This window comes from Oryctolagus cuniculus, chromosome 5 (genome assembly GCF_964237555.1).
Source record: "Oryctolagus cuniculus chromosome 5, mOryCun1.1, whole genome shotgun sequence".
In the NCBI taxonomy this organism is placed as follows: domain Eukaryota; kingdom Metazoa; phylum Chordata; class Mammalia; order Lagomorpha; family Leporidae; genus Oryctolagus; species Oryctolagus cuniculus.
In genome coordinates, this window is record NC_091436.1 from 13,196,874 (window position 1) to 13,219,649 (window position 22,776).

A 22,776-nucleotide genomic window follows, 5' to 3' on the forward strand; every position below is an offset into this window, starting at 1 on the left:
AGGCAGTAGATGATGGCCCAAGCACTTGGGCCCCTGCACCCACCTGAGAGACCAGGAGGAAGCTCCTGGCTCCTGGCTTCAGATCAGCCCGGCTTGAGCCGTTGGGGCCATATGGGGAGTGAACCAGAGAATGGAAGACCTCTCTCTCTGTCTGTACTCTCTGTAACTCGACGTCTCAACAGTAGAGTGATTTTTAATAATTTACTGAGAACTCATAAGCACATCACTTCAGGTTATCCTAGTTTAAAACTGAGGAACTGGATTCTGGAGAGTAACTGTCCCTGGACGTGTGGGAGACTGAGACGTTGAGCTGGTTCTTAGCCCGGGTGTCTGATTCTGTGAAGGTACTTCAAAAACTTGTAGGAAAATGGAATTAAAAGGTAAGTTAATTTTGTTACAAACATTTTTGAAGTACATGGATAATATTTTCATAATACGTATTTTGCAGCGACCTTTGGAAGACCCCTTGTGCGTCCACTCTGTCTTATTTTTGCGTCATGCCCTTCTGTTGTTTGGTGGCGTGGTCCGCTCATCTCATTCCTTCAGTGGTTACCTTCTGAGCGAGTCTGTTCTGGGAACCTGAGGGTCTAAGTCAGAAGGCAGATGACCCCAACACGGGGAGGGAGGTGGTGGTGGTGGTGTCCTGACTGTGTGGCTTTACAGGGAGGAGAGACAGGAAGCCATTAACTTAATAAGTGATTTCACAGTGACGACTTTGGAAGGAAAATTTAAAAAGGCAGTAGGATAGAAGGGACTGTGATACAAGGATGACCTGTTCCAGACTGAATGGTCAGGGTGTGCCTGCGTGTGTGTGTGTGTGTGTATAATATATGGTTATGTATTTATCTATGTATGATATGGTATAAGTCTACAGTACTTACATAGTTATTTCAGTAGGTTATAAATATATCTTAAAATGAATTTCAAATCAGATACTTCTTTTTCAGTAGACTATTATGCATATGCCCTATGCAAGCTCGTACGTGGGGGTTACTTCTCCAGTATGTGACCTATGGCTTTTTCTTGGGTGGCCGAACAATGGCTGTGATGGCCGTAAGGGGACGATGGCATCTGTAGATGTTGCTGCTCTGCAGGGCCAGCTGATGACCGAGGCCCAGAGCATTCTAGAGCGGCACGCGGCCGATGCCTCCCTGCACCAGTCAGTGGATCTCAGGTGGCTCGGCGGAGTCAGCTGTCTGGGGAAAGTCAGGGTTTCAGGGCCCCTGAGCGGAGGCGGTTTTGTGGGTGGTGCCCCGTTTCCAACACTAGAGAAGCAGGCAGGTGAAGCGCAGCGGTGACGTCAGTGATGTCTGTGAGTTTGGGCGGGAATGAGGAGGATGGCTGGGATGTTCCTGGCAAGGGTTTCAGGGCCTGCGCTTCCCTTGAGGACCCCCTCCCCCATGGCTGTCAAGCTCCTTGTGGAAACAGAGTAGCCATCTAATCTGCTTTCCCTTTCTGGCCTCCCTCTTGGCTGCCTCCTGCATTCCTGTCCTTTTGTTCTCTGTGCTCACCTCTTTCCACAGAGCTCTGCTCCCACATTTTCTTCCTTTAGAACCCCCTCCCCCCAAAAAAAAAAGTGGAGGAGCAGAACTCCCTGTGTCTTTCTTCACTCCTTCTTCCTCCGTGCTCCTTGCTGTTCCTCCTAGCTGTTCCTCCAGGGGCTGCTCTGTTGATTCCCTGAGAATCCAGCCTGGATTGCAGTCCAGATCCAGGGGACCCCCAGGTCTTACAGAATCTCCAGCTTTCCGCCAGCGTCATTGCACCCTGTGTGTGTGCCTGTAGGGCGGGTGCTTCCTTTGTTTTATTTGTGTGAGGAGAGGCAGGTCAGTGCATGAGCTGGGTGACCTGGGCTCTGCTCCACGTAGAGCCTCCACAGACAGGTGTTTTGTTTCTGCAGCCCTGGAGATATCTCCTACAAGCAGGTGGATGCTGACCTGCCGTGCTGGCTACTTGTCATTTTCTCCTTTTTCTTAGTATTGTCTCTCTATCTGCTTTTGTCTTTTCATGGGAGCTAATGGCACACCTAAAGTCCAAGTGCACAACTCAACATACTTATTTTTATTTGGTCCCAGAAAGGTGCAACTTGCCTTTTTGTAGATTAAAGTTTTGAACCATGAGTTTGGGAATTGTGGGTGTAGAGTTTGCAAATCCACACAGGTCATCTCCGACCTGAAGGGCCAGTCTCTAGAGCCACATACAAGAGGGAGACAGCTAGACAATAATTCTACCTGGATTTCCTGGAAAGGATAGAGGGAACACACCCCACTTGTACTGTGGAATGCTGTTAAAAACGAGATTTCCAGCTGGTCACAGACTGGTTTTGCTGGCATCTTTGCCCTGAAGTATTTTCTCATCTGACCCATCTCAGGGCAGAGCCACTTGTTTTGGTGTGGCCAGGAAGATTTCCAGTGGTTGTCACAGATGGCCAACTAAGCCGCTTTCAAATGACCTGTGTGGTTTCCTGTCCTGTAGAACTGCACTCTGCTTACTTCAGCCACAGGATGTCCATGATTGTTCCTCGCTGGAGGCTGGAGGGGAGGCATCTTCAGGGAGGGCGCCCAGCCCCTCGGATGAGCCCTGGCTCCATGTGGCCAGGGGGTATCTCACTTCCCCTCTGGGACCCTCAGCTCTTCACCTCCAAAGGAGAGAGAGGGAAGGAGCATGTGTGTGTATGTGTATGCTTGGAAAAGCACTTGCCATGTAAGCATTGATGCTGAACTGTTTGCTGTTATTATATGTGGAATTTTATGTGTTCCCTTGTAACTTGAGTTCCTTTTAATTGTAGTATTTGGTAAGAGATACCAATCCAATCTTATTTTACATTAAAGACTTTAGAATTTAATTTAAGCCATTTATTTTGCAGATTTTTTTTAATGTGGGGAAAGAAGAGTATATTGTCATGTACATGGTGTTGAGTAAAGCAAGATTTGTAACTTAGTATCGAAGGATATGACAGCTACACAATTCTTAAACTCTATATATTAACTTTCACAGATAAGAGAAAATGTATTTGTCTTTCTGGGTCTGGCTTATTTCACATAGCATAATGATGACCAGTTCCATCCATTATGTTGTAGATGTCAGGGTTTCCTTCTCTTTTACAGCTGAGTAATAATTCCATTGTGTATGTTTACACTTTCTTTATCCCGTCATCAGTTGGTGGAAATCTAGGTTGATTCCATATCATTGCTGTTGTGCATTGAGTGTCTATAAACATGGTTCGCAGGTGCTCTTTCATAGAGCTTTAGATCTATTCATAATGGGATAAGTGGGTCATATGATGGATCTATTTTTAGTTTTCTGAGGCATCTCTGTTTTCCATAGTGGTTGCACCAGTTTGCATTCTTACAAGCTGTGTATTAGGGTATCTTTTTCTCCACAGCCTTGCCAGCATTTGTTTTTTGGTTTTTGGATAACAGCCATCCTACGTGGAGGGAGGCGAAACCTCCTGTGTTTTCATCTGCGTTTCCCTTCTCATCATTTTGCAGCTCTCATGATGGATGCTCCTGTGTTCATGCCCCTCCCACACTGTGACATCACTCTCCTGAGGGTGCTGAAGCCTGGGCCTGTGGCTCCCTCTGGCTTTCAACCCTCTTTCACACACCTGTGTCTTGTGTCAGGGTGGAGATTTGCTGGTGTAGGAGATATATATATATATATGTACATGTATATGTGTATGTATATATATATTATTTTTTGAGAAGCTCAGGAACGTGATCTTGTGTGCTGAGAGCGGGATGGCAGGGGGCCTTGCTGACCCTGTTGCCACAGTGAGGGGCTGTCACAGGGAGGCTGGCTGCCCTGTGTCCTGACTGTCCAGCTGAGCCAGTGCTCTGTGATTGCTCATGCTGTGCACACAACTGTGGCTTATTAAATATGATGGAAAATGAAGAAGTCCAACAATTCCTTTACAGTCCTGCTCTCCTTCTGGGCGTGTATGGTTGTACAGAGTGTATTTTCAGTGTATTCACCTGAAAAGTGGGGCTTTCTCACATGTCAGTTAACTGTATACAACTGGTGCCAATTACTTGCTCCATTGTTGGGAGCTGGCTTTGACAGTAGAGGACGTGACCCTTCTCTTCACAGGGGTTTGGGAAGAAGGTGGTACCTTATGCATTCACAAATGGGAAGAAGAGAGTGTTCCCCGAACAGGTTTAGAATCGTGCAAGTGCAGGGCTTGGGGGGATGTGGCATGGTCACCCAGCTCCTGTGTTTTACACGTTGGTGCCGAGGCCAGGCGCTCTGTGCCAGATCACTCAGCAGGTCAGAGTTAGAGCCCCAGGGTGGGTCTCTTCAAAGGTGGCTGTGTAAGGTGAGAGTCCTGTGGGACCGCAGAGTGTAGTAAAAACTGGGTTTTCAGGAGACAAAGAGAAGGCTTCAGTTGGGTCACTGTGTAACTGGTGCTGATCCCAGCAGGACACAATTGTGGCAAAGCTGTGGGAGTTTTGTGCTGAAGATCCCAAAGTCTCCCGCTGCTGTGCCGTGCACTGCCAGGTTGGGACTTTGCCCTTGAGTGAATCTAAGAAAGGTGCAAGGAGGGAGCTGGACAGGTTCACGTAGAATACTCACAGCTTGGGGGCAGTCATTCAGCTTCATCCATTTGACCTCTCAAAGCTGAGGTTTTGGGCAGGAGCTTAGCACTGTTAAGGTGCCCATGTGCCCTATTGGAGCTCCTGGTTGCTAGCTCAGTTCCCGATTCCAGCTTCCTACTGATGCAGAGCCCGGGAAGTGGAGGAGGTGGTGGCTCAGGTCCATGGCTTCTTGCTACCCCACATGGGAGATTTGCATTGAATTCCTGACTCCTGGCTGGAGCCCTCTGGCTTTGGCTGGCATTTGGGGCGTGAACCAGTAGATGGGAGTGCACATGCATGCTCTTTCTGTGTCTCTCTGCTTGTGAAATAAATTAAAACAAAACAAAACAGAACAAAACCTGAAAAGCTGGCGCTGGCATTGTGCAGCAGTGGACTAAGCTGTTGCATATGGGAGTGCCAGTTTGAGTATCAGCTGCTCTGCTTCCAATCCAGCTTCTTGCTATTGTGCCTGGGAAGGCAGCGGATGATGGCTGTAGTAGTGAGGCCCCTGCCACCCATGTGGGAGACCCAGATGGAGTTTCTGGTCCCTGTCTTCAGCCTGGCCCAGAGCTGTCTGTTGCAGCCATTTGGGGAGTGAACCAGTAGATGGAAGATCTCTGTTTCTCTCTGTCTCTCTCTGCTGCCCAACCTTTAAAATAAGTAGATGAATCTGTGAAAAGCAAACAACAATAAAACTGTGGCCTTCACCTCTTCCACACTCTTCCTTCTGTGTTTCTCTTGTAGTCAACCATAGTTAAGTGCCATTGTTGTACCAGGGATCATGCCCAAGTCTCATGGTGAGAGATGTAGGCATAGCAATCCTGGTGCTGTGTCTTGGAGAGAGAGGTGAGTGCAGGGTAGTGAACAAGTGAACACTGTCAAATTCTAAGTCCCATGAAGGCAGCAAGATACTCAGTGAGCAGGGGGTCTTGAGAGTGAGCTGAGTGAGAGGGGAGGACCCTTATGGGGAAAGACCTCTAGGAAGAGACGAGTTCCTTGTGCTTGGCCAGTGTCCAGCACAGTGCTTGGGGGTGACGAGGTGGGAGAGGCAGGCAGCAGCCAGACAGATCCCTCTGGGCTTTGCTGGCTGTGGATTTTCTCCCAAGGGCAGTGGGAAGCCAGCAGGACGTGGGCCAAGGGAATGACCTTCCAGCTGTGTGTTACTTAGGCTTTCATACACTTTGAGAACCCTCCACTGTGAGAGAAAGAAGCCATTCACAAAAAACCGCATGGAAGTATTTTGTGATTCCATTGAGGAGAAATGTGCAAGATCTATTATGTGGATTACCCAGGTCAGTGTGTAGACACAGAAAGTAGACGAGTGGTGGCCCAGGGACGGAGGGGTGGGTGAGGAAAGGGGGACTGCTCATGGGCATTTGGTTTTATTTGGTGGTGGTGGGGGGATGTTAAGGTGCTCTAAAATTGATTGTGGTTATGGCAGCACAAGCCGCATACACTGTATCTACTGAATTATGTACTTCAAATAGATGACTTGTATGATGTATGCAGTATGGCCCAATAAAACTGGTATTGAAAATATTGAGAAGGGCTTTGATGCTGCCTGACGAACCTGCTCCATTGTCCCAGGCAGCTGTCCCCAGTCTGGCAGCTGTGCCAGCCTTCTCCATCCCCCTTGCATCAGAGCACCCCTCCTCTGCCTCTGTCTCTTGCTACTTCATTACCTGCAAGGCACCATCAGCTGTGCGTGCTGCCCCATTCTTGCCATCCAACCTGCAAATCTCCCCAGCCCACACAGGCTTCTGGCTCTCCCTCTGCAGTCCTGACTCTGCCTCTCATTGGTTGAGTGACTTTAGGCCAGTTGCTTAAAAGCTCCTTGGGTCCTGTTTAAACCTCTTTTAAAGCTTTATATTTTTACAAACACATAGCACTTGCTAAATACCGGGCAATATTTGTAAATGCTTTAAGAATGTTAGCTCACTGGGGCTGGAGTTATGGCTCAGTGGGTTAAGCTGCCACTGGAGATGTCCACATCCCATATTGGAGTGCCTAGGATAGAGTCCTGCCTCCATTTCTAATCCAGCTTCCTGCTCATGCACCTGGAAGGCATGACTCAAGTACCTGGGCCCCTGTCTCTCATGTGGACAGCCCTAATGGAGTTCCAGGTTTCTGGCTGGCCTGGCCCAGCCCTGACTATTGAGGGCATTTGGAGAGTGAACCAGCGGGTGGAAGATCTTTCTCTCTCTTTGTTTCTTTCTGTCTAGCTCCGTCTCCCTCTGATTTTCAAATAATTAACAATATTAACTCATTGGTAAATGTTAACACATTTAATTGTCCAGTTAACCTCATGAGGTAGATATTATTATCCTCTCCCATTTTGTATAAGAGAAACATAAGGCACAGAGAGGTTAAGTGATTATACACGATCACACCGCAAAGAAGGTAGTAGAGTTGAATCCAGGCACTGAGGCTCCAGAGGCCGTGTTGCCTCTTGGGGCAATAAAATGGGTTTAATAGCTGCTTGCTTGCTTTGTTCACACCCCTTGAACAGCAGTTGGGTCTTGTATACCATTTGCAGTGCTCGGCATAGTGCATCCTGGTGAGTATTCACTGTGGGCTGGGCTATAAATGAATGCACGCCGCTGAGGCCAAGTGCTTTCTTCTCTTCACTCGTTTCTTCATTGACTCTCGCAGGTCCTGCAAGGATTTGGGTGTCCAGTTGGGGTCTTGCTTCTGTTTTGAGCTTTGCCTTTCTACTGTTAACTCCCCGGATCTTGGTTTCCTCTGCAGTAAACTGGAGATGCTAATAACTGGGCAGCATCCTCCCTGGGTCAGCGCAAGGATCAGTGGCTCACTGTGTGTGCAGGTGCTCTGTAACCCGGGCTGCTCCCTGCAAATGCCAGGGGTTAGTTTAATGTGCAGCCTGGCTGCTGGGACTGTGCACTTTGAAGTGATGATGGCAGTGGTGGTGGAAGGCTATCCAACGGTGGTTTTTCCATGGAAATCCCGACAGCTCAGGTGGAGTGCAAGTAAGTGATGTGTATTCCACTTCACATGGTAGAACTTTCCACCAGGCAGTATTGATATCTAAGCAGCAATTGAAGCTGGAGCCAGGTTCTGGGCTTACCACTGTGGCCAATGCCTGCACTAAGCCCTGAGTTGATTCTGCCTAATGCTATAAACTTGAACTTGCTGTGTATGCAGGAAACTTGCTAATTCTTCTCTTGATTCAGAGCATGTGTGCCAGTGACAATGGTTGTAGCCAACATTCATTTTTTTTTATGCCAAATCTAATTTATAGTTTTGGCAAAATAATTTGCTGTGCTACAGGGGGAAAAAGTACACCTTAATGGGGAAAAGTACATTCTTCTGTTGTTTCACATGTTGCTCCTTTCCCCTTGCCGGTTGGTCCAAAGATTGCAGGATCAGGTCCAGTGGTTTGGTTGCTGAGTTTCCCACCACATAGCCTTGGAGAGTGCCACTTGCTTTCTCCACAGACTTGTGGTGTGCTTTTTGTTCCCCTCCACAATCCTCTTTTTGTTTTTAGAATCTCTCTTTGCCCTTTTATAAACATCTACCACGAGATCTACGTGTATGTGCATATGCACATGCACCCTACACACATGCACACTTTAGGACTTGTATGTAAGCCATGTTGTACTTCTTCCCTGCCATCGGTATTATCTTTCAAGTTCATCATACATTTGCCGGGGTGGCAGGGACAAGGGAGAAGGGTGCTGAGCATTGAGGGCTGCTTTTATATTCTGAATTTTTTTAAATTTAAAGATTTATTTATTTATTTGAAAGGGAGAGAGGGGTGGGGGGGGAGAGAGATTGATTGATTGATTGATTGATTGAGAGATCTTCCATTCACTGGTTCTTGTTCCATATGGCTGCAGCAGAGCTGCTCCAGGTGGAAGGCAGGAGCCCGGAGCTCCATCAGTGTCTCCCACTTGGGTTATTTTCTGCTGCTTTCCAGCACATTAGCAAGGAGCTGCATTGGAAGCAGAGCAGCCAGGATTCAAACTGGTGCCCCAGTATGGAATGCTGGCATTGCAGGCGGCAGCTTCGTCTGTGCCAGCCCCTGTTTCTAACTTTAATCCTCTCTTTAGACCTCTGACTCTTGTTTATTATGATCTGTGCATCAGTCATTTTGAGTAATTCAGGTCAGCAATAAATCCCCTGCCCACCAGCGGTTTCAGATGGTACTGACATCTGTCTTCTACCCTGCCCCTGTGCTGGGCACTTTCCCACGTGTACCAGGCCTAGCTGTGCATTCTGGGAGTGCAGGATGGGTACCTTCTGCTGTGACTTCCGATGCTTTGGGCTCTGGGCGGGGGGTGGGGCTGGGGGCTGGGGGCTGGTGGGCTTGGGAGGCCTGCATCCTTGCAGTCAGTTTCTTGGTTGACAGTTTTAGCTGGGGCACATTTTTTCCCACTTCAAAAGCCTCAGAGGAGAGCAATCCATCTCATTCTTGTTTTCTGCATAACTTGAATCCCTGAGCTTAGGTATTCCTTCTATTTTTACTTCCTTCAGTTATCCAGGCATGGATCTGTTTGCTGGTTCCAAGGGTTGTTTAATAATAATCTCCTCCTCATGCAGAGAACCTGAGGGTGCTTGTTTCTTGGTTACATCCTCTGAAGGCTTCAGAGGCATCTAAGCCTTAGGGGACGTTGGTTACTAGCATGAAAGTCGAGTTTGCACCGGCAACATGCAGGCTTTTTCGAATGTCCTACTCCTAGTTGCTTCTTGCAAGAAATTTACGCTGTGGATTTATTACTACATATTTGGTAGCTCTTGAGTGATAAATGTGTAGACCAGCTTTCCCCATATGGTTAGGAACCTAGACCTTTATTTTGTCTTCAGCATTCTTATTCTTTCATCCTGGCACCTTAAAAAATGCCAGTGGTATTTCCTCCTTTGCAAAGCCAGTCGCTGCTTCTCAAATGAAGGAGCTTGATTGGCTCTGGTTGGGCTTCCCTGGGTTCTTTTTATTACTTTTTGAAATATTTACTTTTATTTAATAGAAAGGCAGAGAGAGAGAGAGAGAGAAAGAGAGAGAGAGAGAAGGAGGGAGGTAGAGATCTTCCCTAGATGGCCAGGCCGAAGCCAGAGGCCAGGAACTTCATCTGGTTCTCCCACATGGTGGCAGGGACTCCTCCTCGGGATTCTTGTTGGTGTCATCTTTGTTATGGGTTTGGATTTCATGTAGTCTCTGATTGGAGGGAGCAACAGCTCCAGCAGTGGGCTTCCTGTGCTCACAGGTTCAATCAAGGTGCAAAACCTGACATAGATCCATCAATGGATCAAGGAATAAAACCTGACATAGATAGATAGACAATTCTCACATGGTGTTTCTCAAGACAAAACTCATTTCTGCTGGCTGTTTTTATCTCTGAGGACATTTGGAATTTACATTTCTTGGCAGTTTATTTCCTTTTTCATGTTCTGCTCTTGTAAGTAAAGATAGCTATAAAGCTCAGGCTAATGTGGAAGTATAGGTTTTTAGGCCCAATGAAACCCAAGCTTCTCCCACGTTGGTGCAGGTGCCCAAGGACTTCGGCCATCTTCCCCTGCTTTCCCAGGCACATTAGCAGGGAGCTCGATAGAAGGTGGAATGGCCGGGACTCAAACCGACACCCGTATGGGATGTGAACGCTTCAGACAGCGTCTTTACCTGCTATGCCACAACACTGGCCCCTGATCTCGTCTATTTCGAAGGTTGCAGGATTAATCTTCATGGCCATCGATTACACCAGGACTCCTGTAGGCCTTTTCAATGAGGCCAGAGAGAGGCTGGTGCTGTGGCATAGTGGGTAAAGCTGCTGCCTGCAGTGCTGGCATCCCATATGGGCGCAAGTTTGAGTCCCTGTTGCTCCACTTCTGTTCCAACTCTCTGCTGTGGCCTGGGAAAGCAGTGGAGGATGGCCCAAATCATTGGGCCCCTGCACCCACATGGGAGACCTGGAAGAAGCTCCTGACTCCTGGCTTTGGATTGGCACAGCTCCGGCCATTGCAGCCAACTGGGGAGTGAACCAGCAGTTGGAAGACCTCTGTCTCTGCCTCTCCTTCTCTCTCTGTGTAACTCTGACTTTTGAATAGATAAATACATCTTAAAAAAAAAAAAAAAAAAAAAAGGAGGCCAGAGAGTAAATGCCATGGGACTTCAAAAAGTTTGTGTGAAAATGGAATTAAAAGATAAGTTCATTTTGGTGTAAAAAATTTTTGAAATCCATGTGTAGTTTTTTTCACAATATCCATTTTCATGGCCTTGGAAGACTCCTCGTATTTTAGAATTGATGGACCTGGGTCTCCATGACAGCTACTCAACCTTGCCATTGTAGTACAAGCAGCCAGATGTAACAGCTGTGCAGAGGGAACACCTGTGCCAATCAGTTGTCCTTACAGAGACAGGTAGCAGGGCTGAGTCTGGTCTGGGAACTGTACTTGCCAGACTGTGAGTGACACGTTTGCTACTTTGGGAGAGAATCAGCGAATCAAGCATTTTCTTCGTCCTCACCAGCAGGATGAGTGTTAGTGGGAGCCGGGACCGTGGGGAAGTTCAGAGGAGGACAAGTCCTTGGGGCATAGAGGGTCACGCTGCGCTAATGGACTTGGAACTGCAAGGATGGGGTGAGTTTCTTCAGATGGAATTAAAAAGGGTGAGTGAGGAGGAAGAAGGGACGGAGTGTGGCAGGCAGCTTCTGGATGCTGGGGCAGGCCTGGGCACATGATCAGTACCTGGCGGTGCAGCTGGGAGGGAGGGGATGTGGTGTAGGGGTGCTCTGGGGACAGCTGACAGAACTTGAAGACCAGTCCTTGGGCAGGAAGAACATGGAGGAGGAGAGGACCCCTCAAGTGTGTGGCTTGGGGAACTCTGTAAACCCAGGGGGCACTGGCCACGATCAGGAGAAGGGGAAGGAGTCCGGCTTGCGGATTAAGAGGAAGTCCAGATTTGCATCTGGAGGATGTGACACACCGTTTGGAGCAGTTCTTGGCAGATCGGGCATCACCGATCAGAAGTACCGGTTCTACCATTTTTGATAGCTTGCGCTTGTATTTTCCTCACCGTGTCGTTTGTGTTGCGAGAGTCTCTGTAGGGCCTTGTGTTGTAAGGGTGGGTGCCCTTCTGTCTCAGAGGGACCCTTGGGCACCCCCATCTCCTTCACTGGACATGCTGCTGGGAGTTTTTATTCACTGGGAGAGGTCAGTCAGTGGGCGGCCTAACCAGGCAAAGAGAATTCATCGGCCTTTGTTTTAGTTTTATTTTCACACTATTTGGAAGTCAGACCAGGGGTGGGGTCGGGGGAGACAGACAGAGATCTCTCTGGGGTTCACTCCCTGTCGCTCCCCCTCTTCACGGAGGAACGACACTAAACCCTGTGCTGTTCTTTTGTCTGCTCAGCCCTTCCCGGGTTTGCTGCTGGTTCTTCCCGGGTTGGCTGCTGACCCTTCCACCTCCGTGGAAGGGCGGTGCCCCCTGCCACTTTCCCCACTTCCGCGGGGGAGCGGCACACCGCCGGCCGGCTCTCTCGGGGGCTGCACAGGTGTTCCTTCAGATAGATGTTCCCCTTAGATGTTCCTGGTGCATGTTGTCTCTCTCCTCCTTTATAGTCCTCTTCCACCAATCCCAACTCTGCTACCCACACGCCGAGTACGCTGCTCTCCTCCAATCAGGAGCGGGATCAGCTCCTGCAGGTTACTGGTTGAACTGGAGGCAGCTGTGTAAAAGTTGTTTTTACTCCTCTCCCAGCGCCATATTGTGGGAGAGCAGATGCATAGAATAAGTCTTAATTCCAGTAACTTAGTCTAGTCCGAGTTGCTCCCCACAACTCCCCAGTGTCCACAACATCCAGGGTTGGGGCACGCCAAAGCTGGGAGCCTGGGGCTCAATCCGGGTATCACACAATGAGGGCAGGGTCCAGGGGCTTGAACCGTCATCTGCAGCCTCCCAGGGTGTCCATGAGCAGGAAGCACTCTGAAATGAGACGTGGGCTTCCAGAGTGGAGACTTCAGTGCCAAGTGAAATGCCCACCCGGACCAGGATGTCAGCACATAGGGACGTCTGCAGCCTCTGACGGCAGGCCATTACTGTGTAAGGGTTAGGCACCTGTTGGGAATTCTGAGGGCACTGTCATGAGGGCTAAGCCAAGTGCCCAGGCTTCTTCCTCTCTTCTGGTTCAAACCACCAGATCGGATCTGCGTGTAAGCCCTTCGTCCCTACCAAGGTGTGCGGTGCTCGGTGGTGCCTGTGTGTGGGATTGCGCCATAAATTTTGTGGGGTGAAATTGAGTTGTGTGAGTCTGTGACAGTTCCCCTAGTGGAGGAACACAATCTACTCAGCCCTGTTGGAGCAAATCCTTTGCATCATCTGTCACTTGGGACCCTTGAAAATCTGGGGTGAGATGAGCATCCAGAAGTCTTAGCTAAACTGATTTCTGAGAACAGTGGTTACCAGAGGCTGCAGAGGGGAAGCTTGCTCAAAGGCTACATAAATACAGTTAGATCAGAGGCATAATTGAAGAGCTGTACTGTACAGCAAGACAACTGTAGTTAAGGACAATTTGTTGTATTCTTGAAAAATGCAGAGAGAGGATGTTATTTGCTCTGATAACAAATATGATAACTATGCAAGTGTTAATTATGCAGAGTCAACCATTCCACAAAATATGCTGCGCATGTTAAATACACTGGGTCTTTAAAAAGTTAACAGACACAGTACACATGAAAAAGTTATGCATGGATCTCAAAACTTTTTCCTGCCAAGTAAACATATCGTTTAATTTTAATTTCTGTGACATATCCTAGTACATACTGTGTTATCTGTCACATTAAAACAAACATGCTTTCATAGTCCAGATACTCAATATGAAATGTGTAAGACGTGGGAGACCTGGAGGAAGTTCCTGGCTCTTGGCTTTGGATTGGCACAGCTCTGGCCAATTGGGGAGTGAACCAGCGGATGGAAGACACCTCTCTGCCCCCCCCCCCCTCCCCGTAACTCTGCCTTTCAAATAAATAAATAACCTTTTTTTAAAAAAAGAAACGGGGTAAGAAGCATGGTGTATTTGTGCCATCTGGATTTGCTGACTTGAGGCTGGCAGGCTGACCGCATGGCTCAAACAGGGTGATGTGTGTGGCCTGTCCCGAGTCAGATGGGTGATTTGTTTTCTGGGGCCTGCTTGGTGATTTTAGTCTGGTACAGAGAAGCAGAAGAGAACAGCACTAGGTTTTCCTTCTCACGGAAGCATTTACTGGAACTTCTTCTTCTTCAGGTACGTGATTCTTTCCAGGTTTTGGGGGAGACGAATTCCTGAAAGCAAATTCTCAGTACAAGGCAAGGATCTTTTCAAAGGCCCAGCCTGAGAGGTTTGGGGTTTGGTTTATGACTTTTCCTGTTATGTGGAAATCACCTCTTTTAATTTGGGAACATCGAAACCGGCAGCAACTATCTGTGGCTGGTAGCACAATCAAGGATTTCTGTATCTTTCTTTAGTTACTTACGTGGCCCTAATGTTTATGTGAAGTTTCTGGTCTTTCTTTGTGCACCCATTTGTTTATTTCACAAAGACTTACTGGGCATTAGTGACGCTCTGCTGGCTGGTGGAATATGCCTTGAACCAAGCGAATTTTCTGCTTGTGTGGTGCTTGTATTCTGATATTAACCGTAAACTCTTTTTAGGTGAAACCAATGATTATTATAGGCTCCCAAATTCGGAGACACTCCCTAGGGAAGGTGACAATACAGGCTAAGGTTGTGTTGTATTTCCAATTAACTGTTCCTCTAGCAACTTTTATTCTGAGCACTAGGAAAATTGAGGACTTGAGGAAATCACCTTTTTTTTTTTTCTTAACAAAATTTATAGGATTTTTACTGTGTTCTCCACAGTGTGCTGAATGCTTCGTAGATGCTAATATTGAATTTTCAGGACAGTTCTATGCAGTGGGGAGTGTTAGTGTTCCCACTTCACAGAGGAGGCAAATGAGGAACTTGCCCCAGGCCAGTAAGAAGAGGACTAGGGTTGGAACTCAGGCTCTTACCCCACTGCGTTGTCGAGTTCTGCACCCGGGCTGAGAGACTGGCTTTGTCCGTCTTGTATTTGGGATTTTTTTTTTTTTTTTGAAAGTATAGGGTTATTTATAGCCAGACTTAGAAAGGATTGGGGAAGTCTGGGTTCCCTCTCGAATGTGGCTCCCATTCTGTTTTCTGTCACATTTAATTACGTGTTTCATTTAATTTGTGTAAATGGAATGTGTTTAATTTTCTTCAGATGTCTGTAAATTCCTTGAAGCAACAAACCGGCGAATAGGTGCATTTGACAAGTAAATATGAGCAGCTGAAGCACTGCACTTCTAAAACTTCTGATCAGTTTAGCTGGAATTGTTGAGGCTGTCCCCCTGCTTTGTGGGAGTGTGTAATAGTTTAATTTAGCCGTTTATAAATGTTTAATTGTCTTCTAAACAATAGCATAACTGCACAATAGATCATAATGCATTGGAATGATAAAACTCCCGGGCAGTGCTATTTAAAGCCTAGTGTATTGCATGTACGTGTGCCTGCAGGGCAGAGGCCTGGAGCCACAGTGGACTGTGCTGCTCTCTGGGTAGCAGCAGCGTGATGTCTCTACTTGGTAATCTCTTATGTCTCTGGGACCTTTGGATTTCTTGAGCTGACCTTGTTGCCGGTCCCTGAGAATCCTCCAGGAGACTCTGGTCTGTTTCTTCATGTCCTGTGTTTAGTTCTCAGTCTCATTTGCACCCCGTGCTTTTATCTGTAGCCATCACCTTATTTCCCATCTAACCTTCTTTGCTGTGCCTCAGCCGTTGTCTTAATTATCTGAAGTTGCTTCTGAAATTTCATTTCTTCAGCCGATTTTCCAGTTAACTGAAAGAGAAGTCTTGGGGGAGCGGGTGGGCATTCTGTGTTGAGCTGCTGCTTGGACACCTGTGTCCCACATCAGGGTGCCTGGTTCTAGTCCCAGCTCCTCCACTTCTGATTCAGCTTCTTGCCGTTGTGCACCTGGGAGGCAGCGAATGATGGTCCGAGCACTTAGGGCCCTGCCGCTCACATGAAAGACCCAGACTGAGTTCTGGGCTCCTGCGTGTGGCCTGACCCAGCCCTAGCCATTGCAGTCATTTAGGCAGAGAGCTAGCAGATAGAAACACACTCTCTCTCTGCCTTTCAAATAAAATGAAAATATATTTTTTAGAAAAGGAAAAAAATCTGGCTTCCTTATTATTCCAGGATGAAGTTTAATGAACAACTATTATACATGGTTTCTTTTTTTTAAAGATTTATTTATTTACTTGAAAGTCAGAGTTACAGAGAGAGAAAGAGCAAAAGGGGGAGACAGAGAGAGAGAGAGAGAGAGATCTTCTATCCATTGGTTTACTCCCCTAATGGCTGCAATGGCCAGAGCTGGGGCAAGAGCCAGGATCTCCACCTGGGTCTCTCACGTGGGTACAGGATTGCAAACACTTGGGCCATTCTCTGTTGCTTTCTCAGGCACATTAGCAGGGAGCTGGATTGGAAATGGAGCAGCCAGGACACCAACCAGCCTCTGTATGGAATGCCAACATCCGAAGCCGCAGCTTAACCCCTGTACCACAACACTGGCCCCTGTACTTGATTTCTTTAATTTTGATGGACTGATACATTCTACACCTGAAAATTAATATGGATTTCAGTTTTATGCTTCTGGTTTGAGCAGTGAGCCTGCTTAGCACAGTAATCATCAGTTCAGTTCCACTGGTCACTGGCCTTATTTATTGTGTTTAAGAAAAAGTTGACTACACTTTGATAGATTAACAAAAATGTTACTGGACTTGCATTGGTTGCTATAGTGGCTGCCGTAACCTACAAGCACAGACAGCAGACTCTTGTTTTCTCACAGGTCTGGAGGTGGGAATGCTGCGATCCTGTTGCCAGCAGGGTCGGTGTCTCCCCTGTCCTCTGCCCTGGGCTTGCACATGACCACCTTTTTCTGTGTTTTCATGGGGCCTTCCGGCTGCATTTATTTGGGTCTTCATCTTCTGTTCTTATAAGGACATTGTTCATGGGGATTGATCGCAACCTTTAACCTTTAACCTCTTTATTCTGAAGTACTGGGGATTAGGAATTTGACCTATGACTTTTGGGAGGATGCAGTTCAGCTCTAAGAGTTTAAATGTCTGACATGAGTTGTTTGAAAGTTTCATGACAGTTTATATCAGAAATTTTTTGAAATGGTGAAAAGTGGGCTAGGGAAGACAAAATCCTACAAGAAAGGAGAATACAGGGTCTGGTTGTGGTCTGAGTTGGAGCTGGCTAACTGAAAGTAAAATTCACAGTCATTGACTTTTTTGGCTGAACTTGCCCAATTTTGGATGCAGATCCGAAGTACTTTTTAAGTAACTCTAGATTCAGTGATTCTATTTTAATACTGTTTTGTAATTAGACCTTGCCGCTGACTTAGATGCATTGAGAGAATTTTTATGATTCCTTGTTGCAGTCCTGTGTTTGCCAGGTGGGGTACAGAGGAGCCAGGCTTATGTCCAAAAGACCTTGGTTTGAATTTGAGCTGGTTTTTTTTTTTTTTTTTTGGTCTGTATCCAGCTGATGCCCTCATTTCTTCACCTGTGTACCAGGGACGGATAGGAAGGATGCTGGTGTCCAGTGTGGTCCCTGTCACTGGTGCCTGCAGCAGATTGATACTGAGCCTCTGCAGCCCAGGTGGGGCCTGGGTCTCAACCCCTGCTGATTGGCTTGGCCCTCACCGCCAGCCCGACTTGTGGCTGGAGACCATCGGAGTGCACTGAGTTCTGTGTCCGTGTCCAGCCTCGTGTGCTCTGAGCTGGAGACCCTGGTTGGACAGATGTTACTTAAGGAGCATGTGTTGTTCCCAGATGGTCACCCTAAAAGAAATTTCCTCTTATTTCCTGTGTTGGATAGCCTCAAACTATTATCAGAAACTTGGTCTTCTTCCTCTGTCTTATCAGGGCAAATGGTGAAAGTTTGTGAGACAGAGATGTAAGTTGACTTCACCCATCAGACTTTAAGATCCACAGACTTCAGTGTTGTAGAAGTCAGGGTTGGGCCTTGTGTCTACTGTTTCTAGCCCAGGGAGATACCCACATAAGTTAAACACCACATTAAGTGTAATACATACATGTGTCTACCTGTGCATTTGTGTGTTTGTGTGTGTGTATGTGCGCATGCACATTGGGGAGTGAGAGACAGCAGCCTGTCTTCCACACATTTTGTTCTAGTTAAATTAAGTGCCCATCCTTTGCGTTGGAATGAAATACGTATGCAAATCCATCCTTAAAACATTTATCATATGGCTTGAAGGGATTAATTGATTGAAAGTAAAATTTTATTCAGTAAATCATTTTAAAAAGTTGACCAGAGAGTTCTGTGTGCAGAAATAGATCCCAAGTTCTATTTGGCTTACCCATTTTAGCCATTATATAAGAGCACTGGAACACAACACTGTTGGCAGTAGCACTTGACCTGGACAAACTCCCATAAGTAGACCCATTTAATGTCACCACTATTGCTGCTGTTACCTTCCCCATTTAGTGCTGTATCTGTCAGAAGTGTTTTAGTTGCAAGGGACTGAAACTCAACACCCACAAGTTTAAGCTAAAAAGGAAATTTATTTCAACTTAAGTGAAAATTTTGAGGGCTAGTAGTGTCTCTAAGCAGGATTAGATCCTGGGGCATATGGGATACTATTGGGACATTCTGTCTTTCTCTCTCTCTCTCTCTCTGTGGGATCTAGTCTTTGAAAACTGACTGCCAGCATTGTTGTATCCTGTGACTCCCACATGGACAGGAAGAGCTTTTGCCTTCTTGTGTCCATGCATCAAATATGAAGGGTGACTTTGGTGCAGCTTGAGTGGTATGGCCATCCCTGACCCACAACTGGCTGGCGAATGGGGTACTGTGGATGGCCTGACCACATACAGCCACTGTGGCAAAGTGCCCTGGTTGGCAAGCCTGCCAGGATTCCACGAATGGGAGAGGGATGGTATCCCACAGGAAGGGTTGCTTAGCTCACACAACATACGTCTGGTGCACATACCTAGCATTTCCTGCCATTGGGGGTTAAGTGTCTGTTCCCTTAGTTTACAGGGAATGGGAAAATAACTCGGATAATTCTGTGCCGGATCCCTTTGAGAATTTTGTGCTCCGTTAGAGATAAGAAGATGTCACCTATCAGGTGGAATAGACGTTCTATAGATAATGAAATAGTGACAGCACGCTTAGTGATTGCTGAGATTGATGTTCGTATGCCAACTTTCTGGTTAAAGTACAAGGTGACGATCATGGCCTCTTTGTTTTCCTGGTAGGGTTGGATGACTGCCTGCAGCCGTACGTCCACAAGTTTGAGCGGGAGAAGATCGATGGGGAGCAGCTGCTGCGGATTTCCCACCAGGATCTTGAGGAGCTGGGGGTCACGCGCATCGGACACCAGGAGCTGGTGCTGGAGGCTGTGGACCTTCTCTGTGCACTGGTTAGTTCACGAAAACGTGACCTGTACTGGGGTGATGTATTTAGAACCTTGGTCTGCTAAATCTTCATGGCAGTGCATCATCATTGTCTTAAAGAGGTTTATTTATTTGATAAGAGAGAATGAGAGGGAGAGTGGGAGAGAGGAGGAGAGAGATGAATTTTCCATCCACTGGTTCATTCCCCAAATGGCTTCAGTGGCTAGGGCTGGGCCAGGAGGAGGTCAGGAGTCTGGAACTCCATTTGGGTCTCCCTGGTGAGTGACAGAGCCCAAGCATTTGGGCCATCTTCTGCTGCTCTCCCAGGCACATGAGCAGGCAGCTGGATCAGAAGTGGAACAGCCAGAGCTCCAACCTGTGCCCCTGTGGGACACTGGTGTTGCAGGCCATGGCTTAACCTCCAATGCAACAACTTCGGCTTCATCCATTTTTTAATAATCCATTGAAGTGAAGCATAAGTTGAAGATGATATGAGCATTGAAGAAAATAACTCACTTTCTGGATTAATGGTTGACAGGCTGTGGCCTATGAGTTAAATCTGGCTCACTGTTTTTGCAAATAAAGTTTTATCAGAATACAGTCATTGCCCATGCATTCACATGTCATCTGTGGCTGCTTCTGAGCTACAGTGACAGGAGTTTAGTTTTAGTGGAGACCATGTGGTTCTCCAAAGCCTGAATGTTTCCTGTTTTGCTTTACAGAATGTGTCTGTATTACTTTTATTTTCTTATGTTTTATAAAGAATAGAAAGATGGAGATGGTGCAGAATGAGAACATCATCTTTTAATTGAAACAAGAAGCGGGTTCTGATTTGCATGTCTGTTTTTGTTACTATAAAAAGCACTTTAAATTTTGTAGATATTTGTTTTAGTACCTAATGTCTGAGCTTGAAATAATCACCTTATGAAATGGCAGCTACATGGGCAAAAATGTGAATTTCATTACACTTTACAGATGGCTGAGCTTTGGCTGTAACGTGAGTAAAACCTTTCCAGGTTCTGCTACTTGCATAACAGCCTGGCTGCCTACGTAGCTCCCTTAGGTGTGGGCTAAAGCACCTGTAAGAGCATTTTGTTTACCAGTTGCTTGGCATGGGTGGGATTTTATTTTTTAAGATTTTTATTTTTATATTTGAAAAGCAGAGTTACAGATGCAGAGAGAGAGAGAGGTCTTCCATCCGCTGGTTCACTCCCCAAATGGCTGCAATGGCCGAAACTGTGCTGATCCTATAAGCCAGGAGCTAGGAGCTTCTTCTGGGTCTCCTACATGGGTGCAGGAACCCAAGCACTTGGGCCATCTCCCACTGCTTTCCCAGGCCATAGCAGAGAGCTGGATCAGAAGTGAAGCAGCTGGGTCTCGAACTGGTGCCCGTATGGGATGCCAGCACTGCAGGCGGCAGCTTTACCCACTGTGCCACAGCACCAGCCCCTCATGGATGGGATTTAAGGAGCCTGTCATGGTGTCCTGTTACTGTGCAGTTTCCTTAAGCGTCAGGGTTTGGACAAAGTCAGCAGCATTCAAGCTGGGTTAGTAATGCTGTGAACCCGAGCCAGGGGTCTATACAATTACATCACTGAGAATGGTGGGAAAGAATGCGCTCCCCATTAGGCTGCCATGGCTGGGCTGCGTTCCGTTGATTATATAACACTCGCTGCACTGTGCGTGTTCTTCTTAAAATGGACAGAGCCTTGTGTTCTGTGCTGAGATGCGCCACTCTTATTTAGGAAAGTAATAGGGAAATTATTTGTGGCTGATAAATGAGCTGCCACAAGGGAGACGCTGTGGCCAAGTGGTCTGAACATTAGCCTGGGAGGCAGGGATTTTGCATTCTGACCCTGGCTCATGCGTGCTGTTCCTGGCGTGACCTTTGGGGAAGTAGTCTGTCCAATAACACTCACTCAGTGTGGCCGGGCACTAATGCGTCAGTGCTTTGCATTGCTGGATAATGTCTAGGCATCCAGTTTATTATTAAAAGTGTCTGTTTTTCAGGCAAACATGTTTGAGTTTACTTTTATGGGTTCACGGCTTTCTGGTTTTTTTTCCCCCTGTGAAACGTCCTGCAGACCTGAATTGTTTCTTTCACTTTGCAGTGACTCTTGGAGGACAATCCACGGTATGCGGGAGGCACATTCTGGTCACCATGTGGGAGTATGAAGAGTGGCTGCCTTGGGGCTTTCTCTTCTCCTTGTTCCTCTTCCTAGTCCTTAGAATGTTAGGCGAAAGTGAAGCTGGGCAAGTGCCGGAGCCCAGGGCTGGGTTTTATCTTGCACAGTCCCCTTCCACTCTCCTCTGAAGACCACGCTTTGACCTCAGACTCATCCTGGATTAGCTCAGTGCCCTGGAGTGCCCCTGACTTCACTGGGCAGGAGGGGCCCAGAGGGCTTGCAAACAAGTGTCCCCAGTCTGGGCTGGGGAAAAGTTTTAGTAGGGGTTTACTAGAGAATCTTTAGTCTTGATAGAATCTCCTTTTAAAAATATCCTTATTGTAATGCATGTGCTAACCATAGCATCTGTTTAATTCACCTCTGGCATGGATTTGTGGATATATAAACTGTTGGTAACTTTTTGCTTTGAACGGTTCATCTCCTGGGCAGTTAATGTGTAATTGCAGCTGGCCTTGGTGTCATATAAGAGGTTTTTATGTAAACTTAGTTTAATGGATGTTGATTTAGGGATAGACAGGAAATGAACAGAGCTAGAAGGAAGGAAGGAAGGAGGAAAAATCAAAACCACTGGAAAGTTTCAGAGTGACGAGAAGGGCCGATAGAACGGACCTAAAATAATCCAAAAGTGACAGGCAGCGGTGCCCCCCCGCCTTCTCTGGGGCAGGGGGTAACTGGGCTGTTCCCTAGAGCTGCTCTTTCCGGTACAGTAAATATTAGCCCCTGACTATAAATGAAAATGAGCTAAACTTCAGTTCTTTGGTTGCACTGGTGACATTCCAAGTGCTCAGTAGCTACACGGGGCTAGTGGCTACCATACTGGACAGCACAGACAAATACCATTTTCATCAGTGCAGAAGGTTCTGTTGGCCAGCACTGGCTGAGAGGGTGCATTGAGAGCAAAAATCTGTGTTCTTTGCCAAATCAGTGAGGCCCTGGGTTCCCAAAGACTGAGGCAGTGACAGCTGTGTGTTTATGGTTGAAGCGGCCTGAGAAGGGAACAAAATTGGGCTGAGTATACATGTGAAAGGATGTTACCTAGTATTATATATGTATAATATATAAAATACCCGCAACGAATCCACCTGTCTCAAATGCCTATGAATGCTGGTATACCGGAGATGATGCACTGTTCATCTTTTATCCAAGGCAAGTCATTTTTTTTTTTTTGACAGGCAGAGTGGACAGTGAGAGAGAGAGGCAGAGAAAGGTCTTCCTTTGCTGTTGGTTCACCCTCCAATGGCCGCCACGGCCGGTGCGCTGCGGCTGATCCGATGGCAGGAGCCAGGTATTTCTCCTGGTCTCCCATGGGGTGCAGGGCCCAAGTACTTGGGCCATCCTCCACTGCACTCCCTGGCCACAGCAGAGATCTGGCCTGGAAGAGGGGCAACCGGGACAGAATCCGGCGCCCCGACTGGGACTAGAACCCGGTGTGCCGGCGCTGCAAGGCGGAGGATTAGCCTAGTGAGCCTCAGCGCTGGCGGCAAGTCATTTTTAAAAAGTTACTTTTTTTTTTTAATGAGCAGAAATCATGCAGGCAGAAGGATTTTCACTAGCAATTCATACTTAAAGTTGATCGTGCTTAGTAGCTT

At 47.1% G+C, this 22,776-nt stretch overlaps 1 protein-coding gene across 6 annotated transcripts in view; it reads left to right on the forward strand.

The window, feature by feature from the left end:
- The window catches only part of CNKSR3 (CNKSR family member 3), a 125,268-nt gene that overhangs the window by 40,094 nt on the left and 62,398 nt on the right, over positions 1–22,776 (forward strand). For all 6 annotated transcript variants that reach the window (XM_008263718.4, XM_070073365.1, XM_070073362.1 and 3 more), the window contains exon 2: positions 18,864–19,027. In XM_008263718.4, coding sequence (XP_008261940.1) covers positions 18,864–19,027 — 164 coding nt within the window. The remainder of the gene's footprint in view (positions 1–18,863; positions 19,028–22,776) is intronic.